A 26,950-nucleotide genomic window follows, 5' to 3' on the forward strand; every position below is an offset into this window, starting at 1 on the left:
CAGACTTCCCAAGAAATGTCAGAGAAATTAACATACTTCCCAAGAAATCTCAAATTATTTTTAGCACCAGTTTATGGCAGCCCCAGTTTATCTTATAATCATCTAACATAAATTACAGAGATCTAGCCCAAGAAAAAGTAATGGCGGAAAAGGGTGAGCAGACTGTAAAACGAGTGTGTGAGACTGGAGCAGCAGGTTACATTGGACCATGGCTGGTGAAGAATCTTCTGGAAAGGGGCTACACAGTGAACGCCACTCTCAGAGATCCAGGTACTTTTTAACCTTACCCTAAACCCTCTGCCTCTTTTAGATCTGCTAGATCCTAAATCCTTACCAGTAAATAAAGTGTTCTAGAGGTTTTATTTTTTAAAATTTCTGTTTAACGTTTAAATAGAGACTGTTATTTTTAAAAATTCAGATCTGCCACATCCTATATCCTTACTAGTAAGTAATATGTTTTGAAGATTTTATTTTGAGAAATTTTATGTTTAACGTTTAAATGGAGACTGTTATTTTAAGACTTTAAATGTACTTTTACCGAAAAATTGCAGGAGACGAGAGGAAATCTGGACCTTTGTTAGATCTAGCAGGAGCAGAGGATAGGCTTAAGCTCTTCCAAGCTGATCTGCTGAAAGAGGGAAGCTTTGATTCTGCAGTTGAGGGTTGTGATGGAGTTTTTCATGTAGCTGGTCCTATGGGTGCTCGAGCTTCATCGGTTAGTAACATATTAATGAAACTATCAAAAGTGTTTATCTTAATGAAACTATTTTAATCATTTTATTATCTAAATGTTAGAAAAGATATAATTATTTATCATTTTTATATGTTTATGTAAAATTGTTCATGAATGTTTAACTGATAAGTTTTTTTGATATTTAGTAATGAGTTATAGTGGACTATTCATTCTAATGAGATGGATTCATATGAACTATTACTCATGAAACATGATCAATGAATTTAAAATATATTTGTATAAATAGACTAAGTTTAAAATTATTATTGATTACTTGACCAGTAAATACATTGAGGTTTAAATAAAATAGTTTTTAATTTGTTGCAATAAAAATGATGGGACACAGGAAGATTACATTGTGCCTGCTGTAAATGGTGTACTTAATGTGATGAAAGCATGCACATGAGCTAAGTCTGTTAGGAGAGTGGTTTTCACTTCATCTGTTTGTGCTATTTGTCCATTGAATGAGAAGGGGGAATTAGCTTATTCATGCATTGATGAATCATGTTGGAGTCCTCTAAATTTTCTTAAATCGCAACCAAATGCTTTGTCTTGGTATATGACTGCCAAGACATTAGCAGAACAAGAGGCCTTCAATTATGGTGCTGAAAACAATCTTGAGGTCATAACAGTACAATCGGCTTTTGTCATTGGGCCTTGGATTACAGCTACACATGAGTTGACATCTGTCCAAGTAATATGGGCTCTAATTGGAGGTATAAATAAATAAATATATGAACATTTTCTTATTATTAGAAAACATATGTGATTCTTTATATTAATGTATTTTTTTTTGCAGACAATGATATAAACTATCAAGTACTAAAGTATATGCAATTCACATTGGGCTCCATACCAATAGTTCATATAGAGGATGTATCCAATGCCCACATTTTTTTGATGGAGCATCCAAGTGCACAAGGTCGCCATATTTGTTCTGTTGATTCTGCAACTATCAAGTCTCTCAAAGATTTGCTTTCCAAACAATTAAAGATTTCACTTAAGTAACTAAATATTTTTTAATAATTTTTTAATTGTTTTATCTGTCTAGAGTAGATATTCTATCAATAACAATTGTCTTTGATATTTATTTTAGGTTGTATGAGGAGGACTCCATTAATAGATATGTACCATTTTCTTCCAAAAAATTATTGGATATGGGCTTCTCTTACAAATATAGTTTGGAGCATACTTTTGAAGAAGGTATAGAATGTTGTAAGAAGAATAAGATTTTGAATTAATAATTTAAGGCATCTTAATCTATTTTCCAAAATAGATTTACTTAACCACAAACTTATGTATCATATACAAATTCTAATCATATAAACTTTGAATTTGTAATTCTCTCGGATTAATAAAACCTTAATGTATTCCTTAGAGAATGTTTTCTTTCTCTGGGTTCACTAAAGTTCTCTACTCTTAATTTCATGTGACAATTCTGTATTAGTTTTATTAGAAAAATTATAGCTTATCTAATTTTTTTAATTTTCTGTTAAATTTGACTGCAATAATGCATTTTCTAATATGTTATAAATTCTTGAAAGAATAAATTGTCTAAGTTCCTCATTTGTATCATAAACTCTTTGAAAGAATAATTTGTCTAAACTATGACACTACACTTTCATGATGCGTGGACATGACGTGGCATGGACCTGAGGTTTCTTACCAAGTCTTGGTGAATTGATTGATGACTAGGATCCACGTGCTATGCTTTTGTTGCATTTTGTGCAACCTTCATATCACAGCTTCTTGACAACTTGAATTATGCATATTTCTTGTGCCATGTAGTGACAACTCAACATTCTTTTTTGAAGGTCTGCTGATGTATGTGGGCATATCCAGGTGACTTACGAAATTGAAGAAGATATCAATGGGAAGATTCTATTCATGCATATGAGCCATTATGGTAGAATTGATTGATAACTATCAAATTTCCAAGATATTATGCATCAAATGCTTTTTTCTGAATCCTCACAAGTGTTCAAGAATGATTTGTGCTAAAAGTTGTAGAGGTAGAGAATGGGTAAGTTTACTTTTCAATTCAATTATGTGAAGTTTCTCTATAATTGTTAAAGATTTAGTTTTTAGGGCTTCGTAGTATTTTTATATTATCTTTAGTTTTAGAAGAATCTTTAATTTTATCTATTTTTTTAAAATCTTAAGATGGATCAATCAATCTCACAATCTTCAAAGGTTAAATTAGCGATAAAAGAATACATAATAGTCAAGCTTTGGGACTCTTTAAAGAAATAACATGATGCCACAAGATATGGTGTCTTATCTAATAGAGTGCTTGACAAAGTAGAAGGCACAAGGGATGTAGCTATCCTGGTCCAAGGATGGGATTTATTCAATTTTTATTATAAAAGGAGTATTGTTTCCCAACTAGTGCTAAGCATGATCTATAATTTACATCTTGGGAGACTAGCAATTCTCAATATTTTCATAAATGTGGACTTGATTAGGGTAATTGGATATAGTCCAAGTATCATGGTTGTAACTTATAGGTTGTATATTAGAGTTTGAGTAATTGGAGATAGCCTTAAGCAACCTTTATTTCCATATTAGGTTACACACATATAACCACACTTCAATCTTCAAATTTAAAAAAAAACAAAAAAGGTTCATATTTGAGTTGCTTTCAGTTCCTTTGAGTACTTCAATTGAAGTGTTTCTATGGTGAATGTTCCATGAATGCAATTTATCTTTTAATGAATGATTGATATAAGATAATGCACATTAAGTGCTCTAAAATGTTGCCACATGGTAATAATCATGCAAAGCATGCACTAAGCCAGCTCATTAAGAGAATGGTATAGGCAAGAGATAGTGAAAACTTAGTTTAATTTTTTTTCATTTTAAGGGACACATTTCTATAGTGTAAGATGAATCTTGTGTTGGTAGATTGACATGGGGTAATGAAATACTATTTATGATATAGAGAGTGAATGTGAAGAAATGGCGGGCGTAATAAATTTCAAATTTGTTTCAATGCATAGAAATAAATAAAATAAGGTCAACTATATATGAATGAATTCATGTGTGAGTATGTAAATAATATAAAAATGATCTCAATTGCACATATGATTGTCTTACTTGTTGATATACAATTTTATTGATAAAATTTCTTAAAAGCCCTTGGCAAAAACCTAATTTGGAATAAGTATGGGTATGAAAATATTACCATTACGATAACATGCTAGGAGAGGTTGAGTAAATTAGCCCCAACCTTATTCAAGAACTCCATGACTTCAAAGATCTTCATTCAACCAAACCATAGGCATGATAAAGTATAGACCATGTCCTTCAAGATCATAGTGATGTATATTGTAGCTATTATAAAGTATAGAGAAATACGTGGGAATATTTAAATTGGTCAATACTACTCAAGATATGATATACATTGTACTTGCAGTATCCTAGACTTGAGTAGAAAGAAAATTCAATGGGTACTCTCCAATACAGTGGAATATATATATGAGTTGAAAAGGAAATTAGAGCTTATGTAATATTACATGGAGAACCTACCAATTGAATTAAGGATTTTTTTCTTCCCAAAATAAGATATTAGTTAAATGTGTTGCAAGATAAAACCTTTGTTAATTTTGATGATAAAATAGGGCATTACTTAGAGATAGAAACAAAGAAAGATACTAACTTCATTATTTTGTGATCTAATTGACCCAAATTTACTTAGGGAAAGTTACATTATTCAGTAGTCAGCACATCCAAACAATTAAAGATATCTACATGTGATTATCCAAAAAGTAAATTTAAAAAAGGAATTTAATCCATAAAATATTTAAATGTTGGACAATTCCTTTCAATATTCTTAGGTACAAAAATTTATACAACATTGATGGATAAGTTGAAATAGGATATGGACCTTTAGATCGAAGCAATGAATCAGATCACCGCTGTAAGAGATCTATTTATACAGCATGATTCTAGGGTTAGATATATGAGATGCAATAAGAGATAACAGAGTGTATGCATGAACGAAGACTGTTACAGAGACACAAAGAAGTCACCGAGAAGGTTATCAGTGAATAGTCGAAGAACAGAGTAAACAGAAGGGTTTACCAAGTTTCATTATGGGTTATTGAGGTATGCTACAAGCTAGGTAATCTTATTGAGAGCACATAGAATCTGTTTTAGCATTTCAGATGTAAAGTTGCAGACATTTGTAATGATTTTATTGTAATATTTTGAAGCTGTAAGAGAAACCTTTAACAGGGTAAAAGACTCTAACCAAGTCTATAAATTGTAAATCCTTTAACCAGGTGCTACACTTATATAGTGTTGTAAAAATCCTTTAGTAAGGTAGATCTAACTGATCTTGATACTCCTAATAGGGTAAGCTATCAGAAATAGCTAAATGTAGCTCTAACCGAGCATTCTTTATTATTGTAGTAGTGAAGTTGTGGGTGGCATCCCCACCGCAGTTTTTCTCTCTAACCAAGAGTTTCTGCGTGACCAAAATATATGTGTTATGGAGTGAATCATGTATGATTGTTATCTATTGATTATAGTTTTATTTTATGTTACTGCACTATTCTGTCTATGCATAACAGTAAGGTTATTATTAGAGAAAAGTTTTGGAGTATCGATTCACCCCTCCCCTCTCAGTACATTAGCTTTATATATTGGACCTAACAATAAGGATGCAAGAATCCTTACAAGAAGAAAGATCAGAGAAAACTCATGTATGATCTCTGAATTTGAGCCTGAATCATTCAAAGAGGCTCATAAAGATGAAGACTAGATCAAGGCAATGGAAGAGGAACTTGATCAGATAGAGAAAAATGGTACATGGTCCTTGGTACCTAGACCTGAGCATAAAAATGTCATTGGCACCAAATGGGTGTTCAGAAACAAATTGAATGAGGATGGCATAGTGATTAGGAATAAAGCCAGATTGGTATGCAAAGGATATGCTCAAGAAGAAGGAGAAGACTATGGAGAAACCTTTTCTCCTATAGCCAGATTGGAAGGATTTCGTATGCTTCTTGCATATGCAGCTTTTAAAAGGTTCAAAGTATATCAAATGGATGTAAAATCTACATTCCTAAATGGTGTGCTTGAAGAGGAGGTATATATAGAGCAACTAGATGAGTTTTCCCTATCTAAAGACAATGATATGGTGTGTAGGCTACATAAAGCATTATATGGTCTAAAACAAGAACCTAGGGCATGGTATGAGTGCCTACATTCCCATCTTGTGAAGATAGCAATATCTACTTGAAGTCTGAAGGAGATCAGATCCTGATCTGTGAGGTTTTTGTTGATGACATTATCTTTGGAGGAGATGACAAGATGAGTCATGAGTTTGCTGATGAGATGAAGAAAGAGTTTGAGATGTCACTCATAGGGGAGATTAAGTTCTTCATTGGACTGCAAATCCAACAGATGGAAGATGGAATCTTTATCACTCAGTCCAAATATGTCAAAGAGGTATTGAAGACCTTTGGCATGGAAGATAGCAAACCGGTTGGTACACCGATGGTGACCGGTTGTAAATTGACAAAAGAGGATGATTCCGCACTGGTTGATGAGAAGGAATACCGATCAATGATTGGTAAGTTGCATTATGTAGTGCATAGCAGACCAGATATTGCACATGCAGTGGGCATTACTGCAAGGTTCCAGAAGAGTCCAAGAGAATCCCACTTGATTGCAGTCAAGCAGATTCTTAGGTATCTGAAGGGAACAATTGACTATGGATTGTGGTACCCATACAACAATGATTTCAATTTGAAAGTGTTCACAGATGCCGATTGGGCAGGTAATGTGGATGACTGAAAGAGCACAACCAGTGGTGCATTCTTTCTCGGTGGTAGACTAGTCTTATGGATGAGTAAAAAGCAGAGTTGTATCTCTCAGTCTACAATGGAAGCGGAGTATGTTTCAGCTTTCATGAACTGCACTCAGACAATTTGGATGAAGCATGTACTAGAAGGCTTCAAAATCCCTATATCTGAACCGGTGAGTATATTCTGTGATAACACAAGTGCTATCAATATATCTAAGAATCTGGTTTTACATTCTAGAACCAAGCATTTTGAGCTTAAGTATCATTTCTTGAGGGAAAAGGTTCAGAATAAAGAGATTGCACTGGAGCATGTGTCCAGTAAGGAGCAGTTAGCAGACACATTCACCAAGCCTCTCCCAAAGACTACATTTGTGCATTTAAGAGGTGAATTGGGGGTACTGCCCCTTCAGGAGGTGAACTAAAAGTAATTGTTCCACATCAGTTAGGTATTGCAAAGTCAATTTTTTGTTGATTGATGTGTTGAAGGATGCTACTCCTCGGGGGGAGCAGCATGATGGAATAGAGATGCTTGTACCTCCACTTGGGCATTGTTGTCAAAGGGGGAGAAGGAGTGAAACGAAAAGATATCTACAACAAATGGGGAGAAGATGTGAAGCGAAGAAGATATCTTTGTATATTGCCATCAATGCCAAAGGGGGAAATTGTTGGCATTATGTGAACTGGCATGAAGACATAATGATATTGCATGTTGTCATTGATGTCAATATGAGACATGGTGTGAATTGGCACATGTGATAGGTGAAAAGAGAGAGGAACTGGCATATGTATGAACCGGTTTATATGCCAAAGTGAAGTGGTATATTTGTTCAAGATGAACCGGCATGCAGTTACGGGAACCGACCCATGGAAGCATTGTGTTACTACCGGTTGCTAGGTAGTTTACACTTCAGGATTTCCGGTTGGAGAATCTCAAGCCTATGTAACTCAATCAGTGATCTTTGTGTGATGAGTTAGCAGTATAATAGAGAACAGATCATGTTGCCACGTAAGCTCTATTCACGTGAAGTATCTAGCATGAAGAAGACTATTCCTATCTACCTCGGGAATGTGTGAAGTCTGTCAAACGGTGATAACACATGATGAGTTATTAGCCGCCATGAAATCGGTGGAAAATGGATGATGGAGAATGTCTTGAGATCGATTCAAGATTGTTGCATTTAATGCAGTATGATTCAACGGTCATAATTGAATCGCTTGAATTGCTTAACTCAACAGATTTAGGGTTTAGGGTTTTTGCTATTGGCCTGTCTGTTTCCTATAAGGTCGATGCTGTGTTTCTTTCTAAGGTTGTTGGAAAAAGTTGTGAGTGTGTATCCAAGGGAAGAGATACATGATTCTTGCCAAACCAAAGGAGAAAAGAGATATCTGCAAAGTAAATGTGCAGAAGGAGAAGAGGAGCCAAAACGGATTTGCATTAGCATTGAGTGCTATTATCAGATCACTGTAATTCCTATTGATCTCTAACCACTTCAACAGTTGTGAAATCCCCTAACAAGGTAGCCTTTGTAGGATTTGAGAAATACAAATCCACAGAACCCAAAAGAAACCTGCATGCAAGAAACCTGTCACAGAGAAAGAGAGAGAACGAATACAAGGGTTTTGGCTCTGACAAAGAGAAAAGATGTATTATCGGAGAAAAATGAATCAAGAATATGAATAATACTGGAGATCAATCCTTATAAAGGAGATCAACACCAAAAGGAAAACCTAACCCTAAGGTGTGAGCATTTAATAATTAAATATTAATTATTAAATGACTAATGTATGCATAAAGAGAAATCTTAAGAGGAGAGCAAAGTTAATTAATTACTTTACTCTAACACCCCCCCTTAAGATGAGCTACAATGTAGCTACAAACAATGCAGAAGAAAGCAAAGGAACTACAATGCAAAAGAGGGTCCCGGCAACAAGGCCTGATGAGGTACCCAAATACAAGAAAATCTCTATAAAGTGGAGTAAAGGAGAAAACCCAGTGGGAAAAAACTCCTCTCCAAAAAGAGATAAAGAATCATGTTGAAAAGAAAACAAACATGAAGGAAGGAAGGCCTCACTGAGACCCCCCAAGGACAACTTCCTTCACCCCAAGCATTGAGCGCAACTGAAGATAGCGCGGAGATGCCAAGGGTTTAGTGAAGATGTCTGCAACCTGCTCCTCTGTAGGAATATACTCCAAGATGAGAGAACCATCCTGAATCAACTGTCTGATGAAGTGCATGTGGATTTCAATATGCTTTGTCCGCTGATGCTCCACTGGGTTGCGAGAAATGTGAATGGCACTCTGGTTGTCACACCAAAGAATAGTGGGACAATCTGGAGGAAACCCAAACTCTGTCATCGATTGTCGAAGCCATAAAACCTCCTGACTGGCTAACACTGCTGCACGGTACTCAGCCTCTGTAGATGATAATGCAATAGCAGATTGCTTCTTGCAAGACCATGTGATAGGACCAGAACCAAGGCAAAAAACGAAGCCAGAAGTAGACTTCCGATCATTGACATCACCAGCCCAATCGGAGTCAGTGAAGCCAATGATGTGAGGGGATCCTGAAGAGTAGTGAATGCCATAATGTGTGGTGCCTCGAATATATCTCAAAATACGTTTGGCTGCTTGCCAATGGCTCTCATGAGGATCATGGGAGAACCGAGAGACAAGGCCAACCGCAAAGGAAAGATCAGGACGAGAATGTGTCAGGTACAACAGACTGCCAACCAACTGCCTATATAAAGTGGGGTCTACTGAAGGAGTAGAGCAAGTGGAAGACAAAACAACACCTGACTGAAATGGAGTGGGGGCAGACTTGCAATCAAGCATGCCAAATCGCTGAAGCATATCAAGAGCATACTTCTCCTGAAAAATGGAAATCCCATCCGAAGACTGAATAACCTGTAGACCCAGAAAGAAGTGCAAGAGACCAAGATCGGTCATCTCAAACTGCTCCATCAAAGCTCTCTGAACACTCTGAATCATGGAGGATGAGCTACCTGTAATGATGAGATCATCTACATATAGCACTAGAATCAAAAGATCACCCTCCTGACGCTGAATATAGACTGTGTGATCAGAATGACAGTGTGTGAAGTGCAAGGAAAGCAAGAAGGAGTCCATCTTCTCATACCAAGCCCTGGGGGCTTGTTTGAGACCATACAATGAACGTCGAAGTCTGCAAACCAAAGAAGTGTCCTGCACAAAACCCTGAGGCTGCTCCATATAGATCTCCTCATGTAGGTCTCCATGCAAGAAGGCACTCTTCACATCCATCTGAAACACTGTCCATCCCTGTGAAGCTGCAAGTGAAAGTACCAGGCGTATAGAATTCATCTTGGCGACAGGAGCAAAGGTCTCAGAGTAGTCAATACCCTCTACTTGAGAAAACCCCTTCGCAACAAGACGGGCCTTATACTTATCAATAGAACCATCTGCAGCATACTTGGTACGATACACCCACTTGCACCGAACCAACTTTCTTCCCTTAGGAAGAGGACAAAGATCCCAAGTATGATTCTTCATCAAAGAAGAATACTCCTCATCCATGGCCCTATCCCACTCTGGGTGTCCTGTCGCCTCTGAAAACTTTTGAGGATCATCTGAAAGGGTATGACTCAAAAGACTAGAACCAGATGTCTAAGCACGAGTGCGACGAGTATCTGAAGGATCACCTACCAAAGAACCAGCTACATCAACAGTATCACGGGCCCACTTCGGCAAAGACGGAGCAACTAGTGGTGGTGGAGATGGTGGATCATGATCTACATCATCCTCAAGAGATAAGTAATCCTCAAGAGATGAAGAGGAAGGAGTAGGCAATGAGGGAGAAGCTGGTGATGGAGAATCCATCTGAGGATAGCACTCATCAAACTGGACATCCCGTCGAAACAAGACCTCTCTAGAATCAGGATCAAACAACCTGTATGCCTTAACATCCTCACAGTAGCCAACAAATATGAGTGGTCGGCTCTTCCTCTCCATGGCATTCCGCTGAGCATCAGGAATAAATGCCCAAGCCTCACTACCAAAAACTCAGAATGTAGAAACATCAGGCTTGACATGGGTCCAAGCCTCCTCAGGAGTCATATGTCGTAATGCCTTATGGGGCATCCGATTCTGAATATAATTGGCACAATTGACTGCCTCAGCCCAAAATGAAGAACTCATAGCTCGAGACTGTATCATACAATTTGCCATCTCCCGTAAGGTTCTGTTCTTTCTCTCAGCAACACCATTCTGTTGAGGGGTATAAGGAACTGTAAACTGATGCTGTAAACCATGCTCAATGCAAAAATCTCTGAAAACCTGACTTACATACTCCCCCCCATTATCTGTGCGTATCCTCCTGATAGAAAGTCCAGATTGCTTCTCCACAAATGTCTTAAACTTCCTGAAAGAGTCAAAGACATCAGACTTGTACTTAAGAAAGTACACCCATGTACGTCTGGAAAAGTCATCAATAAAAGTGAGTACATAATGGGCCCCTAAAAAAGGAGTCGGAAAGGACATAAGATCACTGTGTACCAACTCTAGGGCTGCCCTAGCACGAGAGGCTCGACCCTTAGGAAAAGGATCTCGATGATGTTTGCCAAGGACACAACCACGACATACACCATCTGTACAAGAAATCTGTGGAAGCCCAATCACAAGTGCCTGTGTACTCATCTGCTGTAGATATCTGTAATTGACATGACCAAAACGCTCATGCCAAAGCATGCTCACTGAATCTGCATGTGCTATAAGAGAGGAACCAACAGTGTCTGAACTCTCAAAGCCATCAAAACTATATAAGTGAGATGCAGAATCCACACTCCCAGTAGCCACAACCAAGTCAGGATCATGAAGATCTCGAATAACCACATCATGTGGAGAGAACTCAACTGTCTTACCAGAGCCAGAGTGGCAAATCTGATAAACAGATAGAAGGTTTGTCGAAATGTTAGGAACCAAAAGCACATCCTGAAGACAACCACCATCCAATGAAACAGTACCAGAACCCTGAACGGAAAGTTGTGCTGAGTCACCAACTGCAATATGTCGAGTGCCTGTAGGAGCAAGAGCAGTGACCAAATCCTGCGTGTGTGTCATATGGTGAGAGGCACCAGAATCTAGAATCCAAGTGGACGCTGAGGACAATGCTCGTGCAGAAAGAGCATGACCTTTCCCTGTGGGCTGTGAAGGAGGCTGTGGTGCACTGATATTATGCTACTGCATGGCTTCCTCCAAAGCCTCTAAACGTTTCCAACACCTGGAAACGGGATGTCCTTCCTTGCCACAAAAACTGCAAGGATCACCTGATTTCTTCTTAGTCTTGGAGGAAGACTCACCAGACTTTGAAGATTTGCCCTGTTTAGAATTGAATTGTGGTTTTGAATCAGACTTAGGTGGTGGCTTGGAGGGATTCTCACTAGCCTCTGAATCTTTCTTAGGCTTCGATTTCTGCTTCTGTTTTCCTTTGGAGGACTGGGCTACCAATGCTTGGTTCTGTGAACCTGAAAGTGAATCCAACTGCTTAAGCTTAGCTTGCTCACGAGTCAGACGACCACAAAAGACCTCAAAAGAAGGCATGACATGTCGAGCACCCAAGGCATCCATGGTGGAATAGAAGGTCGAAGAGAAGATCTGAAATGGACTCCGAAGCTTGGAGAGAATCAGGAAAATGCACTCTGTATCAGTCTTAGTCTTACCACAACCCTGCAAGATAGATCTTTGCTGTTTGAACTTCATCAGAAAGTCCTCAATAGAAGGAAATGAATCAGGTACCAAGGAAGTTAACTCTGCCTCAAGCTGCAAAGCTCTGAACTCGTTGATAGTACCAAAAAGTCCCTCAAACTTGGTCCAAATGGCTCGAGGAGTGATACAACCTTCAAGATGAAACTGGAGACTGTCAGAAATGTGTAAAGCCATCAATCCCATAGCCTGATCCATATTGTTCCTGTGCTGCATAATCTCAAAAGGACGTGTCAACTGAGGCTGAACCTCATCCAAACAGGACCATAACCCTTTTGACTGGAGAAGAGTCATCATGCGACCCTTCCAAGTGTGGTAATTATGCGGTGTGAGAGATTCAATAGGTCTATCTGCCATCCTGTGAACTGTGCCTCAACTGCTCTGAATTTTTAATTATTATTAAGTGGTCTTTCAGAACTAGACAGAAGATGCAGAAGGGGGTTTGATTTTTTTGTATTGGTGTTTGTAAATTCTGGTTTTCTGATGTAAATAACAGAAAGCAAGAGAAAAACACCCCCCCACAATGCAAAAAACATATCCCAGTACAAACTGAAAGCCAGAAAATGATAGAAAGCAATAACGGGTTGAGACAAAATTTGGAGCACCTGAAGATTTTTCAGATGAAATAGACTATATATTTGGAAAGAGCACAGAACCACCTTTCCGACGCCTATTCGCTTTCGAAAAACGGAGTCCGTATGCAAAAGATATGGCTCCTGGAGTACAAAAAACTTGTTCTGACTTCGACTGGCAAAAAACACTACAAAACGGAAAAATCAGAAAAAAAGATCTCCATCTTTTAGATTGGGCTCAGAACCATCTTTCCAACGCCTATTTTCATTCAAAAATCCAAGCTAAAATGCCCGAGTTATACCCGATTTAGTAAAACTGCTCCAAAAGAGCCCAAATAGGCCCTTTAAGCCCTCAAGGGCTTTAAAAAAATAAGCCCCTGGTCCTCTGGGCGACCAGGGGCGGGCGCAGGGGGCGGCGGTGCGGGGGCGGCGCTGTGGTGGCGCGCGGGCGGAGGGCGACGCGCGGGCGGAGTGCGGGCTGGGCGCGAGCTGTGCGTGGGCGGTGGGCGGCGCGGCGGTGGAAGCCTAGCCGTGGCCGGTGGTTTCGGTGGCCGAGCGGTGGCCGCCGGGCTGCGCACCGATGGAGCGGGCTGTTTACACTGGCTGCGCCCTTTTTAAACAAAAAAACTGCATTTTTTAATTTTTTTTATTTTATTTTTTGAAATTTCTGCCTCGGTTTTCGTGCCCTAGGGCCGTACGGCCTTGGGGCCAAAATTTTTTTTGCCTCCTGGTGCAACTGTGTCCAAATCGGACGAATTTTATATGGAAATAGGGGTTTTTGGGCGCTACGAGCTCAACGGTGAGGTCCGTTAGGGCTCAAAGTGCTCCAAAAAAAAAATACCCCCCTATTCCAAAATAAAAAACAGAAGACAAACACAGATCTGATGCAACCAAAACCTGGATCTCAAAATCTTTCAAAAGTCTGAACAAGCTGCAGCAGATCTAGCTCTGATACCATATAGGATTTGAGAAATACAAATCCACAGAACCCAAAAGAAACCTGCATGCAAGAAACCTGTCACAGAGAAAGAGAGAGAACGAATACAAGGGTTTTGGCTCTGACAAAGAGAAAAGATGTATTATCGGAGAAAAATGAATCAAGAATATGAATAATACAGGAGATCAATCCTTATAAAGGAGATCAACACCAAAAGGAAAACCTAACCCTAAGGTGTGAGCATTTAATAATTAAATATTAATTATTAAATGACTAATGTATGCATAAAGAGAAATCTTAAGAGGAGAGCAAAGTTAATTAATTACTTTACTCTAACAGCCTTAACTGGCTTGATGCAAAATCCCCTAATAGGGTGGTCTTAACAAGCTTTATTCAATTCCCTTAACCAGGTAACTCGAGGTTAATGAGTTCTGAGAAGCTATAGAGCTCGGGATATCCTTTAGCTATTGAGCTCTAGAAATCCTCTAACAAGGTAACCCTAACCGGGAATTATAGCCATCCCTTAACTGGGTGATCCCTAATAGGATCAGTTCCTAGCAGAACCTATTGTAATGTCTTTAATCGGACAAGGCTCCTAATAGAGCGGACTTCAAAAGAGTTCAAAAGCGGCTTGTAGGTATTCATCCCCACCGTGGTTTTTCCCAGTTGGGTTTCCATGTGAAAAAAAATATGTGTGTCATGTGTGATGTTTTTATCTTGTGATGCTTTGTTATTACCTGTTGAGCATATGATGGTTCTGTGTTTTATGCCTATCTATAAAGCATACTGAACTAACTGTTGTGACTATCAAAGGATAGTTTACCTGTTCATGCATGAGGGTGAAATGGTAGGGTTGTTTTGAGTTAAATGAAAAGCTAAGTGTTCAACCGGTCAATGCTTGTTTTAGACACTCTTGGCTTTACCGATTGCAGTCTGTGTTGAACAGGTATTCCTGTTTGCCAATCGTTTGGAGTATTTTCTGTCGAACCTGTTTTGGACTGTATTTGTGTTTGTACTAATTCACAACCCCCCTCTCAATACCGGTTTGGTACTAATGGTTCATCATTGAGTTATCACTATTTAATTAAATGTAAATGTAATTAAAAGTAGAGAGAAGGGATTTAATTAAATAAAATGATTTACTCAATTAAATGATGTGAAAGGCTTAAGTGAATTTAAATAAATAAATTGAATAATTTATTTAATCAAATAGAGGAATGTGGATGATTTAATTAAATTAGATTTAACTAAATAGAGGAATGAGAATAAAATGAACATTAAAATATTCATTTAGGAATATGGTCATTTTTATACGTCTACAGAAACAATCTAAATGAATAGATTTATCACAGGGAACTAATCAAACAATCAAAAAGATAAATACCATCAGAGATGAAAAACACTTGATCTTTGTATTGAAATAAACATAAGATAATCATCTGGTTACATATAGCACAATGTCTCTTCACCAGTTTGGCATTTCCAGAAAATAAACCCCGAGAGTATTGTATATAATTGCATCTCCGAATCTATCTCTCATTTCATCAAAACATCCTCTATATATATAGATGAGGATTCAGTTTCAAAATGAAAGGGCATACCCCTTCATTCAGAATTACACTAACTAATATCGTAACTAAAAAAAACCAACTAACTAACCCTAACACAACTACCAACATAAAAAAACTTATTAAATAAGACTTTTAAAGACAACACTTTGAAACATTCGGAACAAGAGCTAATTGCCAAGCACTTCGCAACAGTTCTTAATATGCTCCAAATTGTTTTCTGACTTACAGGTATTTGTATCATAAATCATGTCCCTGACAACGATCTCCAATGTGACAAACCGCTCCATCTCTGCAGTGGTTTCCTTTAACTCTATTCCATCTATTTGGGCAACATCAAAGGCAACACTGAGGAGACTCTAACATTCAGGAATCCATTTATCCTTATCCTTAATTTCACCATTCTGGTCAACTAACCTAGGAATACCATGTTGGATTACATCTTTACACTCATCATATTCGTTTTGTAATTTTGCATCGAATTTATCATGCTTTGCAAGTAGACTTTCAATTTTCTCAATCTCTTTGGCATCTGCTCCCTCCAAATTATTCTCATGCAGCTTGACCCCCAGTATGTTTTTTATCTTGTTATGTGATACTGCATTGTCCACACTTTTCTGAAACACAACCCAAAAGTCTTCCAAGTGACCCTGTAGCTTTTCAAATCTTTTATTCAATAAGAAAGAAGCAGTATCAATTCTTATACTTTGCATATGTTTGAGAATTATTTGACTTTCCTGCTGCAATTCCTCACATTTATTCTTCCATTTTGTATTTTCAAGAGAAAGCAACATGGGTTCAAACTGTCCACTTCTTTTAATGGCCTCCTCATACATAGCTTTGTACTGATTCCTTTCCCTTACAAATCTAACTGTCTGTGCCCTGTTGAATTTGGAAATATCTACTCCTATATCTATTGAGACAATAGGATCAATTTCTCCCACCTTTAATTTCATCATGTGTCCAAAATCCCTATCCACATCAATGATTGTTGGTCTCTTGTTTGGTGCATACAGTGCCCATAGCATTAGTTCTTCCACGTCTAGATCAAACCTTGACCCAATAAAAATGTCATTATCTCCCTAAATATCCAATTTGAATTCCTTATTATCAGAGTGCCATAAACTATCAAAAATAAAAGAGGCACTCAAGTCCCATCATGGAAAAAGAATTACTTTGGCCTCTATCAGTAATTGTCTCCCTCTCTGTGGAGTCATTATGACCAATTTTGCTTCTATATCCTCTTTTAGTTTCTTCAATAATTCTGCCTTGTTTTCAGGTGTCACATTTGGGATAGACTCCCTCAACCTTTTGTCTTTGAAATTATAAAGAAAAGACTTAAAAAAATTTTGATTTAACAAATACATCATCTGCCACAAAAGCAACATGTCTATCCAATCTTGCATCTTTATAAATTTTTATTTTAGTTACAATTTGATCATCTTCATTGAACTCTTCTTCCACATATTTTGCCTATGACCTAGAAATGGCTTCAGTGCCTTCTGCTTCATACTCCATCTCCATTAACCTTTTTCTTTTCTCCTCCAACTGTTTGTTTAGGTTATCAATCACTTCTTCAGCCTCTGTATCTTCCATGTTCCTATATATATCTTCCACTTCCAAACTCACATGTAAATAATCACCTAGATTTTGCCTTTTCTTGCAGCAGTGGATATATCCTTTCGGATCATAATTCTTTCTTGCAAAATTTTTTAATAAATTAAATTTTTCCATTAATATCTTTTCAATTACATCATAGGGCTTTTGTTGAAACAATTGTGAAATCTCCAAAGCTGAGAGTACCTGGCAAGAAAGCTTGCTTACGCAGATCCCCAAAGTTTTTAGCATTTGAGACACTCAATTGTCTGTCAATCTCCAAGTATGTTATTTGGTCAGGAACACATTTTGGCAACATATAGGGAGTTCCTTTAAACCCATATATCCTGAAACATGTGAAGTCCTTATGGACATAACAATCTCCCCAGTTATGATTCACTATATTTCTGTCATCAAAATCTTTAGGTCTTAAAAATATTTTAATATCATCTGAGATTGTTCCATCACAAGGAAATCCATACATCCGATAAATTGGCTTTACTATCCTTTCCTCAAATTTGATATAATTTGATCATGTGTAATGAGAATCCCTAACAAAAGTCCATAATTGAACTGGTTGCTCCTCCCCTTGCCTATTTCTGATGTTAAGCCTCAATTCGGTGGGCCACATTCCCCTAAAACATCCATAGAATAAGATTAAATGCATCAATAATGAGTAAAAATTAAAATTAGGGCAATTATTATCCCTAAGGTTCAAAAATCCATCATGCATTCTCTCTACCAAATATGATGCATAATCAAATAGCCTAGCTTCATACATTTGAATGTCTGAAGCTAAAACTAATGGCCCAATACTTGTGAGGTCTGGAACCTCAACGCCTCCTAACTGCCCACAAGACATATAGGTGTATTGAAGGTAATGTCTGAACAAATCAATGTTAAATGGTGCCTCATCCTGTTTTGTAAGTTCTCTTGCTTCTTCTTTATGGATGGCTAGTTTCCACCCAAGGTATGTAGTGTCCATTCTTTGATATGCCTCTTCCAATTCCCCAAAAGATAGAGGTTTATCCAAACCAAAATCTAGGTTGAACACTTCATTTATAGTGTTTACTGAAAACCTTATGAAGGCTTCTCCATTTGGAGTCTGAATGTATCTTCCCACAGAATTATAATTTCTCACTAGAATCTCTAAAACTTTCAAATTTGAAAAAACATTAGGGACAATTATCTTACCTAGATTTGTAACCCAGGGGTTGCAAAGCAGCACCTCCCTATTTCCCCTCAAGTAATGAAATAAAAATAATTCATAGCCCCTTACCCTAGTCCAAACATCCCTGACATCCTTGTATCTATCTTCCAATTGATCCCGCCCAGGTAGATGTTGTTTCGATCTTCTAGACTTAGGGCTAGGTGCTTGCATTTGATCAATCATATCGTGGTTCAATTTTCTAGCTAGGGCATCTTCTCCTATTTTGGATTTCTTGGCTCTTGACTCCGAACTCTTGGCTGATCTTTTTTTCCCTATAGAACAAGATGCCTCCATTTCTGCAACTACAATTTCTCACTCTACCCTTCACGAATTAGAAGTCTCTATTATCCTAGTTTCCTTCACTGTGTGAGATCTATGTCAGGAAACTTCAATTATATAACAAATGTATTCAATGCCAAACTCGCAATGATTAGCATCCCATAAATTGGCTTCGTGTGAAGTCGATGCAAGCATTTAATAAGAGTCCTCTACTTCAGTTTTTAAATTTGATTTGACAATGGCTCATAGGCACAGGTCTCCCTGGTGTAATTTTATTTTGGCGCCATAGGCATAACTCTCTCCCTTTCTTCAATACATTGAGATTACCTATTGATCGACATATGTTGGTCTGATGATTTTCACGGCCTCTTGATTTCTTCTTACTCATCGAGATAACATAAGCCGATGACCTCTCTTCCTGCTGATTGGTGAGAGTTATGCTGCTAGTCTCATCGAGCATCAGGATAACTTAAAATGTGTTCAAGCAATGGCCATAATTTCCCTGATGTCTTTTCCCTCAGCGTAGCTCCTCCCAATACATTATGTCTCATCATAAGCTTTGCCAACATTCTCATCGGGAATAGTCTTACCGATAGCCTCATCAGCTATCGGCAAGACAGGATTTCTCCATTGTCGCTTGTGTGTGTTCTATCGATGGACTTCATCGATGTAGTCTATAATGATCACATGCTTCTACTTGTCTTAAGTGTTACCATCGGGTTGACTTTTTCCAATAGCGCAGATTTCAAATTTTTTGTAACTTTTTCTTTTTCTTATGAATACAAATGTTTATAATCTTCTTAATGGGTTCAATATAAAGTGAACAAAAACCCTAACACAAAAATGGACTCCACTATTTAAGATACTTTTGAAGCATACATTTTAGCAAAATATGTCAAAGTGAAAGCTCATCCATATCTACCATCTGATAACAACACATGTTTTTGCTTCAAAGGAATCTTGAAAACCTTTCGATAAGTAGCCACAATCACATTTGCATTTTTTATCACTCCAAGAAATGTCTAATAAGCTTTCCATCCTCCAATTTGAACCTTGAGAGGATCTCTTTCTACCTTGTCTCATCTTAGTGTCACCTTCAAGTTGCCCAGCTAATGGTTGGTTTATAGGAGCCAAATCACAGATGGATGGGAGTTGATCACCTTCAAGCTCCTTTAAATTTAGCTACTCTTGACTTACTGCTTGGCCTAGTTTGCAAACTCTAGAGAATCCTAGTGATGTAGAAAGGCTATAGCATCCCTCAAATCTTTGTGAACCTTCCTGACCTTATCACTACTTTGATCTTATCGGAGTGCTTTGACATTGTTGTAATATAGTCGGTGCTCTTGTGATTTGTCAATGAATGTTGTTCATGATGTTACTGTGTTGAATGTTCAATGGTTTTGGTTCATTTTGTAACTTTTTCTATGTCTAAGTATTTCAATTTGGTATATTATACTAAAAAATCATTTCATAACTAACATTTCAAGTTCTCTATAAGTAGTTCTAAGAAGACTTCCATACTTGCGACATCATTTTTCTTAGTCTGGGAGGGGACAAATGAGCTTCCACGTTCGCGTGGTTGGCCCTGTTAAGTAGAGAATATTAAACTATTCTTGAAACAAAGAGAAGCTCAATAAGGTAACACACTTTTCAATATTTCATTATGCTCCACTGTTAATCTTATTGATGCTAAGCATCTTGTTTGCAGGTTACATATTCAGTGTTGTAGGTTGTGAACATGCTTCTACAAGACAATTCCCCATTACAAGTGAATGCATGCCTCATTGGTTTTGTGAGTTTATTTTGTTCTAGAATGGACATACTTTCTCTGTTCATTCCTTAACATTTGTTCATTTTATTTTAGAATAGACACACTACCTCATTTTGTTCATTCATAGTTCATTTTGAGTTTATTTTGGGTCGAATTCGAAGAAAGAGCATGCATAAAAGGAGGTGCAACTGCTGGAAACTGATTGTTAAACTAAGTTATTGATTCTTCACTAAAACCCCTGGATCCTGATTCTAATTTTGTTTGGGTCCTGGTCCAAGCCTGATTCCCCTTGGATTCCTCAAAGGTCCTTCTTAGTTGGTTGGGTCCTCAGTGATTATTCATCATTTGTTGTGCTTAATTTTGGGGCAAATTATTAAAGTGTTGTTGGCTGCAAAGTGTACAATTTAAATTGCTATCTCATATATGCTAGAACCTTTTGTAAGGGGTGTGATCTGACCCAAACTACTATTCAAATTGAAATTGTCCTAAATACACAACATGTCATCATTGGTGCAATCTAATCTTTATTTCTATTTTTGTTGATTTCTTCATATTGTCATAAGTATGTGAAACTTCTATTAGTGATTTCTTAATGGTCAACTGGTTATCATATTGATTAGTAATCAACTTTGAGATCTTCCAATAGTTATAGTGGCATTATTTATCACTAGATTTTGTCGTCCTACTATCTTGATGATTAGATCTAGTATTGTCAATATTTTTCTAAGGGTTTCAAGACCTAATTGAGCATCATTAATCAAATCAATTTCTGCATCTATGTAATTCACTGTATGAGTGTTTACTTTGATTTCATTTCAGTCTGTCATAAATTAAATAAATTCAGGATTACATTTTCTCTTAACTTCTTTTATATCAATGGAGTATATTTTATGTCATGTGTGTGTGTGTGTGTGTGTGTGTGTGTGTGTGTGTACGAATGTACCCATACCCATACCCAAGGATTTTTTTTGCCGATTTCATGAATCCATACCTAAATCGGTAACTTAGCTGTTAAATTATCTAAAAGCCATCTTGTCTCATGTATGACCTATGAGGGGCTTCTAACTGATGAAATTATCCTCAAAGCTCCACCTTTTCAGGCCTCAAACTAATGATGAACTTAGAAATCCACATTTTCTCTAAAAACTAATGCCTGAACTGATGAATGATACTAAGAACTTGCATTCTAACTTGAAGTTCACTTAACTAAAACCCCACCCTTTAGTTATTTCCATGTGCATGTTTATGGTAGTCAAATCTATTAAAAAATACTATCATGACTGCACTTTCATTTCTCATAGAAGGTGATCATATCTCAATGTTGCATAGTTTAATCTCAAACTTACTGTCATGTGCCTCTATATTTAGAACCTAATTTCTATCACAATACTTATTCTTCACTCCTCATTACTGGTCTGCAACATTGTATCACCATTGTACTGAGCCTTTGTACATGCCTTATGACTATTACACCTTTGAATGCCTTTGAGTTCTTTTTTTTCTTTGATAGACTTGATCTTCTTATCTCTCTATGACTGTACTTTGTCTTTGATTTGCTTTGAGATAAGGCTTTTATGGACTACAATTGACATTGATGGAATCTCCTTGTATTGCCCTTAAGTTTGGAGCCTTGAAATGGAGTGTATGCCTTATGATGGCACTATCTACTTTGTGTTCTAAAATATTCTCATGTCTCCAACTCATATGATTATCTTGTATGACTAGATATATCTTTGTAAGTGCTTTCTTTGTTAATCATTATCTCCTTGAGTTGTGTATGCCTAAGACTGCAATACTGTTCTTGATAGTCTTGCTGCTCACTATTTTGCAGATTTTTCCTTAGGCATGTGCACTATCACATGTTTCCCTTTAAACAAGGTCTAGGACTATACCTAACCCTACGCTGTTATCCATGACTGCATATTGAGTTCTAGGTCTCTATCTTTATAATATCCTCCTTTGATAGTATTGTTTAACAACAATATTACTATTTGTGAATGCTTTATGTACTAGCTGCAAGACATTGTTTGGCATTTACTATTATAATTTCTTATGATAAGTCTTCTCATGCATTCTTGTAGCTATTTCATATTTATCTTCTTGATAATGAAGTACCTACTATGCTTAATCCTTTGTAATTGGCAAAAGTCAACCCGATGGTAACACCGACAAGTAGAAGCATGTGATCAGGATAGCATACACTGTTTAAGTCCATCAACAGAACACATACTAGTGGCAATGGAGAAATCTAGTCTCGTCAATAGCCGATGAGGCTATCGGTAAGACTTTTCCCGATGGACACTAGAAAAAATTAAAATGCATCGGCAAAGGTTATGGTGATAAACAGTCATCAGTGTAGACAAAAGCAGTAGGGATTTTTTTTTTTTAAATATTGGGGAAGATCGGAATTCTGACAAACACCACAAGACAACCGATGATGTTGCCATACCTGTGACGACAAAAATGTCGTAGGATGCAGCCTCATTCGTCGTTGTAATCATCAAAATTCTGACATCTCCTTAAAAATGGTCCATTGGCAGAACACACACTAGCGGAAATGGAGAAATCATGTATTTATCCCGATATACATTGGCAATAGTAAAATGCATCACAAAGGTTACGATGAAAAAGGGTCATCGATAAAGGTTACGACGATAAAGGATGCAATGAGGTCAAAATTTTGACGTCTCGTCAAACAAACATGCCACTTAGCGGCAATGGAGAAATCTTGTCTTGTCGATAGCCGATGAGGCTATCTTAAAGACTTATTCTGATGGACACTGGAAAAAGTAAAATACATCGGCAAAGGTTATGACGATAAATAAAGGGTCATCGGCAAAGGTTACGGTGATAAAGGATGCAACAAGGTTGGAATTTCGATGTCGCCTCGTCAAAAAAACATGTTGGGGCTGCATATAAATTTCCGACATGGGGTTGTCGAAATTTCAATGTGAATATCATCGTCAAAATCACCGACGAAAAAATAGCGACAAGGATTTTCTCCCCAAATACGTTTGAATTTCGATGTTTAGTTGTTTGAGTTCTAACGAACGCTCGTCGGAAAACCACTCCAAATGTACTAGTGGATCTGATATATGAAATGAATGTGAAGACATGGTGGGTGTAATAAATGATAAACTTGTGTGAAGGAATGGAATTAAACAAAATAAGGTCAGTTATATTTGAATGAATTAAGGTGTGGATAAATAAATAATATAAAAATGATTTCAATTTCACATTTTTTGATATAAAATTTTATTAATAACATTTCTTAAAAGGACCAAAAAACAATTTGGAACCAGTATGAGTATCAACATTTTACCATTACAATAACATGCTAGAAGAGGTTAGTAAATTCAAGAACACTATGGTGTTAAGATCTTCATTCAACCACAACATAACTATGATAAAGTATAGACCCAAGAACTTCAAAATCTTAGTAGTGTACCATAAATATGATAAACTATAGAGAAACAAGTAGAAATATTTAAATTGATCCATACTACTCAAAATTTGATATATATTGTACTTGTGGTAGTCTAGAATTTCATGGAGAGAAACCTCAATGGTTACTCTTCAATATATTGATAGATATATGAGTTCAAAAAGAAATAAGAGCTTATGTAAGAAAATGTATAACCAATCAAAAAACGAATTTTTTTCTTCCCAAAATAAATTATTAGGAAAATGTGCTGAAAGGTTTGGATAAAAACTTTGTTATTTTTTATTATCAACTAGGACATTACTTATAGTAGAAACCAAGAAAGATACTAACTTCGTTGATTTTTTTTTATAGGAGACCCATATTCACTTAGGGTAGATTACATTACTCGGTATATCCAAATAATTAAATATATTTATATAGGATCATCTTAAAAGTATTTAGAAAGGAATTTAATCGCATAAAATATTTCTAGGATGGGCAAATTCATTTCAATATTCTTAGGTCAAAAAATTTATCCAAATTTGATGGGTAAGTTGAAATAGGATGTAGAGTTTAAGAATTATTGTAATAATGTATCACTTATGGTGGAGGCTAGTTGGTAAAATTGAAACAAACAAAGATCCATACCGAAACTATCTAAGGGAAATTCAATAGATAGAAAAGGTAGTGAAGGAATTGTGGACATTGATTGTTAGAGCATGAATAAGCTAATTCCAAAATAAGTGACAACTATAGCACATTGTGAATAACAATAAGACTTGTATACCACATAACAAACTAACAATAGATTCAATCATGCCATACAAAGTCCCAAAAATATCATAATAAAAATTCATAAATTTCAAAACAAAACGACAATTAAAAACATAATTATTAATTTTAAACATAATTGACACTGTATTTGAAGGAGACACAATAGATATTAATACAATGGTGATAGAGCAATCTAGAAATAAAATAAAAATATTAAGATGGTATTTAAACCTAAAAGATAAGAACTAAATTTTCAAATAATTTGATAAGAGTGACATCTCAATTATTAAATTAAATTGAAATGAAAATAATTTATTTCAATAACTGAGGCTCAACAACCACCTTAATTTAACAGTAATAAAACAATCTAGAAATAAAATAAAATTATTAAAATGATAATTAAACCTAAAAGATAAGAACTAAATGTCCAGATGATTTAATAAGAGTGACCCCTCAATTATTATTAAATTAAATTGAAAAGAAAAGTAATTTAATTTAATTTAATAGCTGACGCTCAACGACCTTCTTAAATTAATAGTAAGAGAGCAATCCAGAAATAAAATATAAGCAGGTTATAAGACGTCGAGATTCTCGAGAAAGAAACATAAAACCATCAAATCTTTAAAAATTCATTCAGCTGCTTAAGGATATATTTTCCTTGGTTTTTAATATTCTAGCTCTGTTTTCTCTTACAATCATCTACCTTTAAGTACAGAGACCCAGTTCAAATAAACATTATGTCCTAAGCACCCCTGTTCTGAGAAAAAGTTATGGCGGAAAAGGGTGAGCAGACTGTAAAACGTGTGTGTGTGACTGGAGCAGCCGGTTACATAGGATCATGGCTGGTCAAAAATCTTCTTCAAAAGGGTTACACAGTGAATGCCACTCTCAGAGATCCAGGTACTTATTTTTTTTACCTTAAAGTCTCTGTTTTTTAAGATCTGTTAAGATAATAGAGAGGTATAAACGTTGTCGCATTTTATGATCTATCATCAAGATATTATGTTATGATTTTTCTAACTGATTGTTCATATGCTTAAAACTGCAGGAAACGAAAAAAAATCTGGGCCTTTGTTAGATCTGGCAGGAGCAGAGGAGAGGCTTAAGCTCTTCCAAGCTGATCTACTGAAAGAGGGAAGCTTTGATTCTGCAGTGGAAGGTTGTGAAGGAGTTTTTCATGTAGCTGGTCCTATGGGTGTTAGAGCTTCACCGGTTAGTATCATATTTTGAAAATTATAGTTAAATTTGAAAAAAAAATGAATATTGATTAAACTTTTGTTGGTTTCTATCTTTCTTCTTGAGAGACACCTTTGTTGGTCTTTTTGGTTGTTTCGTAATCAGGTTTGGATCGTTCACATAATTTTGGTTCATAGTTTCAATCAAAAGTGTTTATGTAGATGTAAAATTGTTCATGAATGTTTAATTGATAAATTATTTGAAACTTAGTAATGAGTTAGTAGACTATTCATTCTCATGTTTTAATCTATTGTAATAAAAATGATGGGACACAGGAAGATTACATTGTGCCTGCTGTAAATGGCGTACTTAATGTGATGAAAGCATGCACAAGAGCTAAGTCTGTTAGGAGAGTGATTTTCACTTCATCTGTTTGTGCTATTTGTCCATTGAATGACAAGGGGGAATTAGATCATTCATGTATTGATGAATCATGTTGGAGTCCTCTAAATTTCCTTAAATCACAACCAAATGCTTTGTCTTGGTATATGACTGCCAAGACATTAGCAGAACAAGAGGCCTTCAATTATGGTGCTGAAAACAATCTTGAGGTGATCACAGTACAATCAGCTTTTGTCATTGGGCCTTGGATTACAGCTACACATGAGTTAACATCTGTCCAAGTAATTTCAGCTCTAATTGGAGGTATACATAAATAAATATATAAACATTTTCTTATTATTAGAAAACATATGTGATTCTTTATATTAATGTATTTTTTTTTGCAGACAATGATATAAACTATCAAGTACTAAAGTATATGCAATTCACATTGGGCTCCATACCAATAGTTCATATAGAGGATGTATCCAATGCCCACATTTTTTTGATGGAGCATCCAAGTGCACAAGGTCGTCATATTTGTTCTGTTGATTCTGCAACTATCAAGTCTCTCAAAGATTTGCTTTCCAAACAATTAAAGACTTCACTTAAGTAAGTAAATAATTTTTAGTCATTTTTTAATTGTTTTATTTGTCTAGAGTAGATATTCTATTAATAACTATTGTCTTTGATATTTATTTTAGGTTGTATGAGGAGGACTCCATTAATAGATATGTACCATTTTCTTCCAAAAAATTATTGGATATGGGCTTCTCTTACAAATATAGTTTGGAGCATACTTTTGAAGAAGGTATAGAATGTTGTAAGAAAAATAAGATTCTGAATTAATAATTTAAGGCATCTCAATCTATTTTCCAAAATAGATTTACTTAACCACAAACATCTGTATCATATACAAATTCTAATTGTATAAACTTTGAATTTGTAATTCTCTCGGATTAATAAAACCTTAATGTATT

The 26,950-nt window shown here is 36.3% G+C and overlaps 2 protein-coding genes across 3 annotated transcripts; both read left to right on the plus strand.

Moving 5' to 3' along the window:
• LOC131074999 (putative anthocyanidin reductase) lies at positions 1–26,950 on the plus strand. 2 transcript variants are annotated; one of them, XM_059221582.1, is made up of 5 exons: positions 1–270; positions 552–715; positions 25,925–26,294; positions 26,378–26,582; positions 26,675–26,948. In XM_059221582.1, exons 1-5 carry the CDS (start codon positions 141–143, stop codon positions 26,817–26,819), a joined length of 1,014 nt encoding a protein of 337 aa, XP_059077565.1. In that variant the 5' UTR covers positions 1–140; the 3' UTR covers positions 26,820–26,948. The 2 variants fall into 2 exon arrangements, with proteins under 2 accessions (XP_059077565.1, XP_057867747.2); XM_058011764.2 differs by lacking the exons at positions 1–270; positions 552–715 and adding exons at positions 24,966–25,313; positions 25,462–25,625 and having other exon boundaries at positions 26,675–26,950.
• On the plus strand, positions 988–2,077 carry LOC131074998 (putative anthocyanidin reductase). The gene is made up of 3 exons (XM_058011763.2): positions 988–1,449; positions 1,533–1,737; positions 1,830–2,077. Exons 1-3 carry the CDS (start codon positions 1,293–1,295, stop codon positions 1,972–1,974), a joined length of 507 nt encoding a protein of 168 aa, XP_057867746.2. The 5' UTR covers positions 988–1,292; the 3' UTR covers positions 1,975–2,077.

This window comes from Cryptomeria japonica, chromosome 5 (genome assembly GCF_030272615.1).
Source record: "Cryptomeria japonica chromosome 5, Sugi_1.0, whole genome shotgun sequence".
In the NCBI taxonomy this organism is placed as follows: domain Eukaryota; kingdom Viridiplantae; phylum Streptophyta; class Pinopsida; order Cupressales; family Cupressaceae; genus Cryptomeria; species Cryptomeria japonica.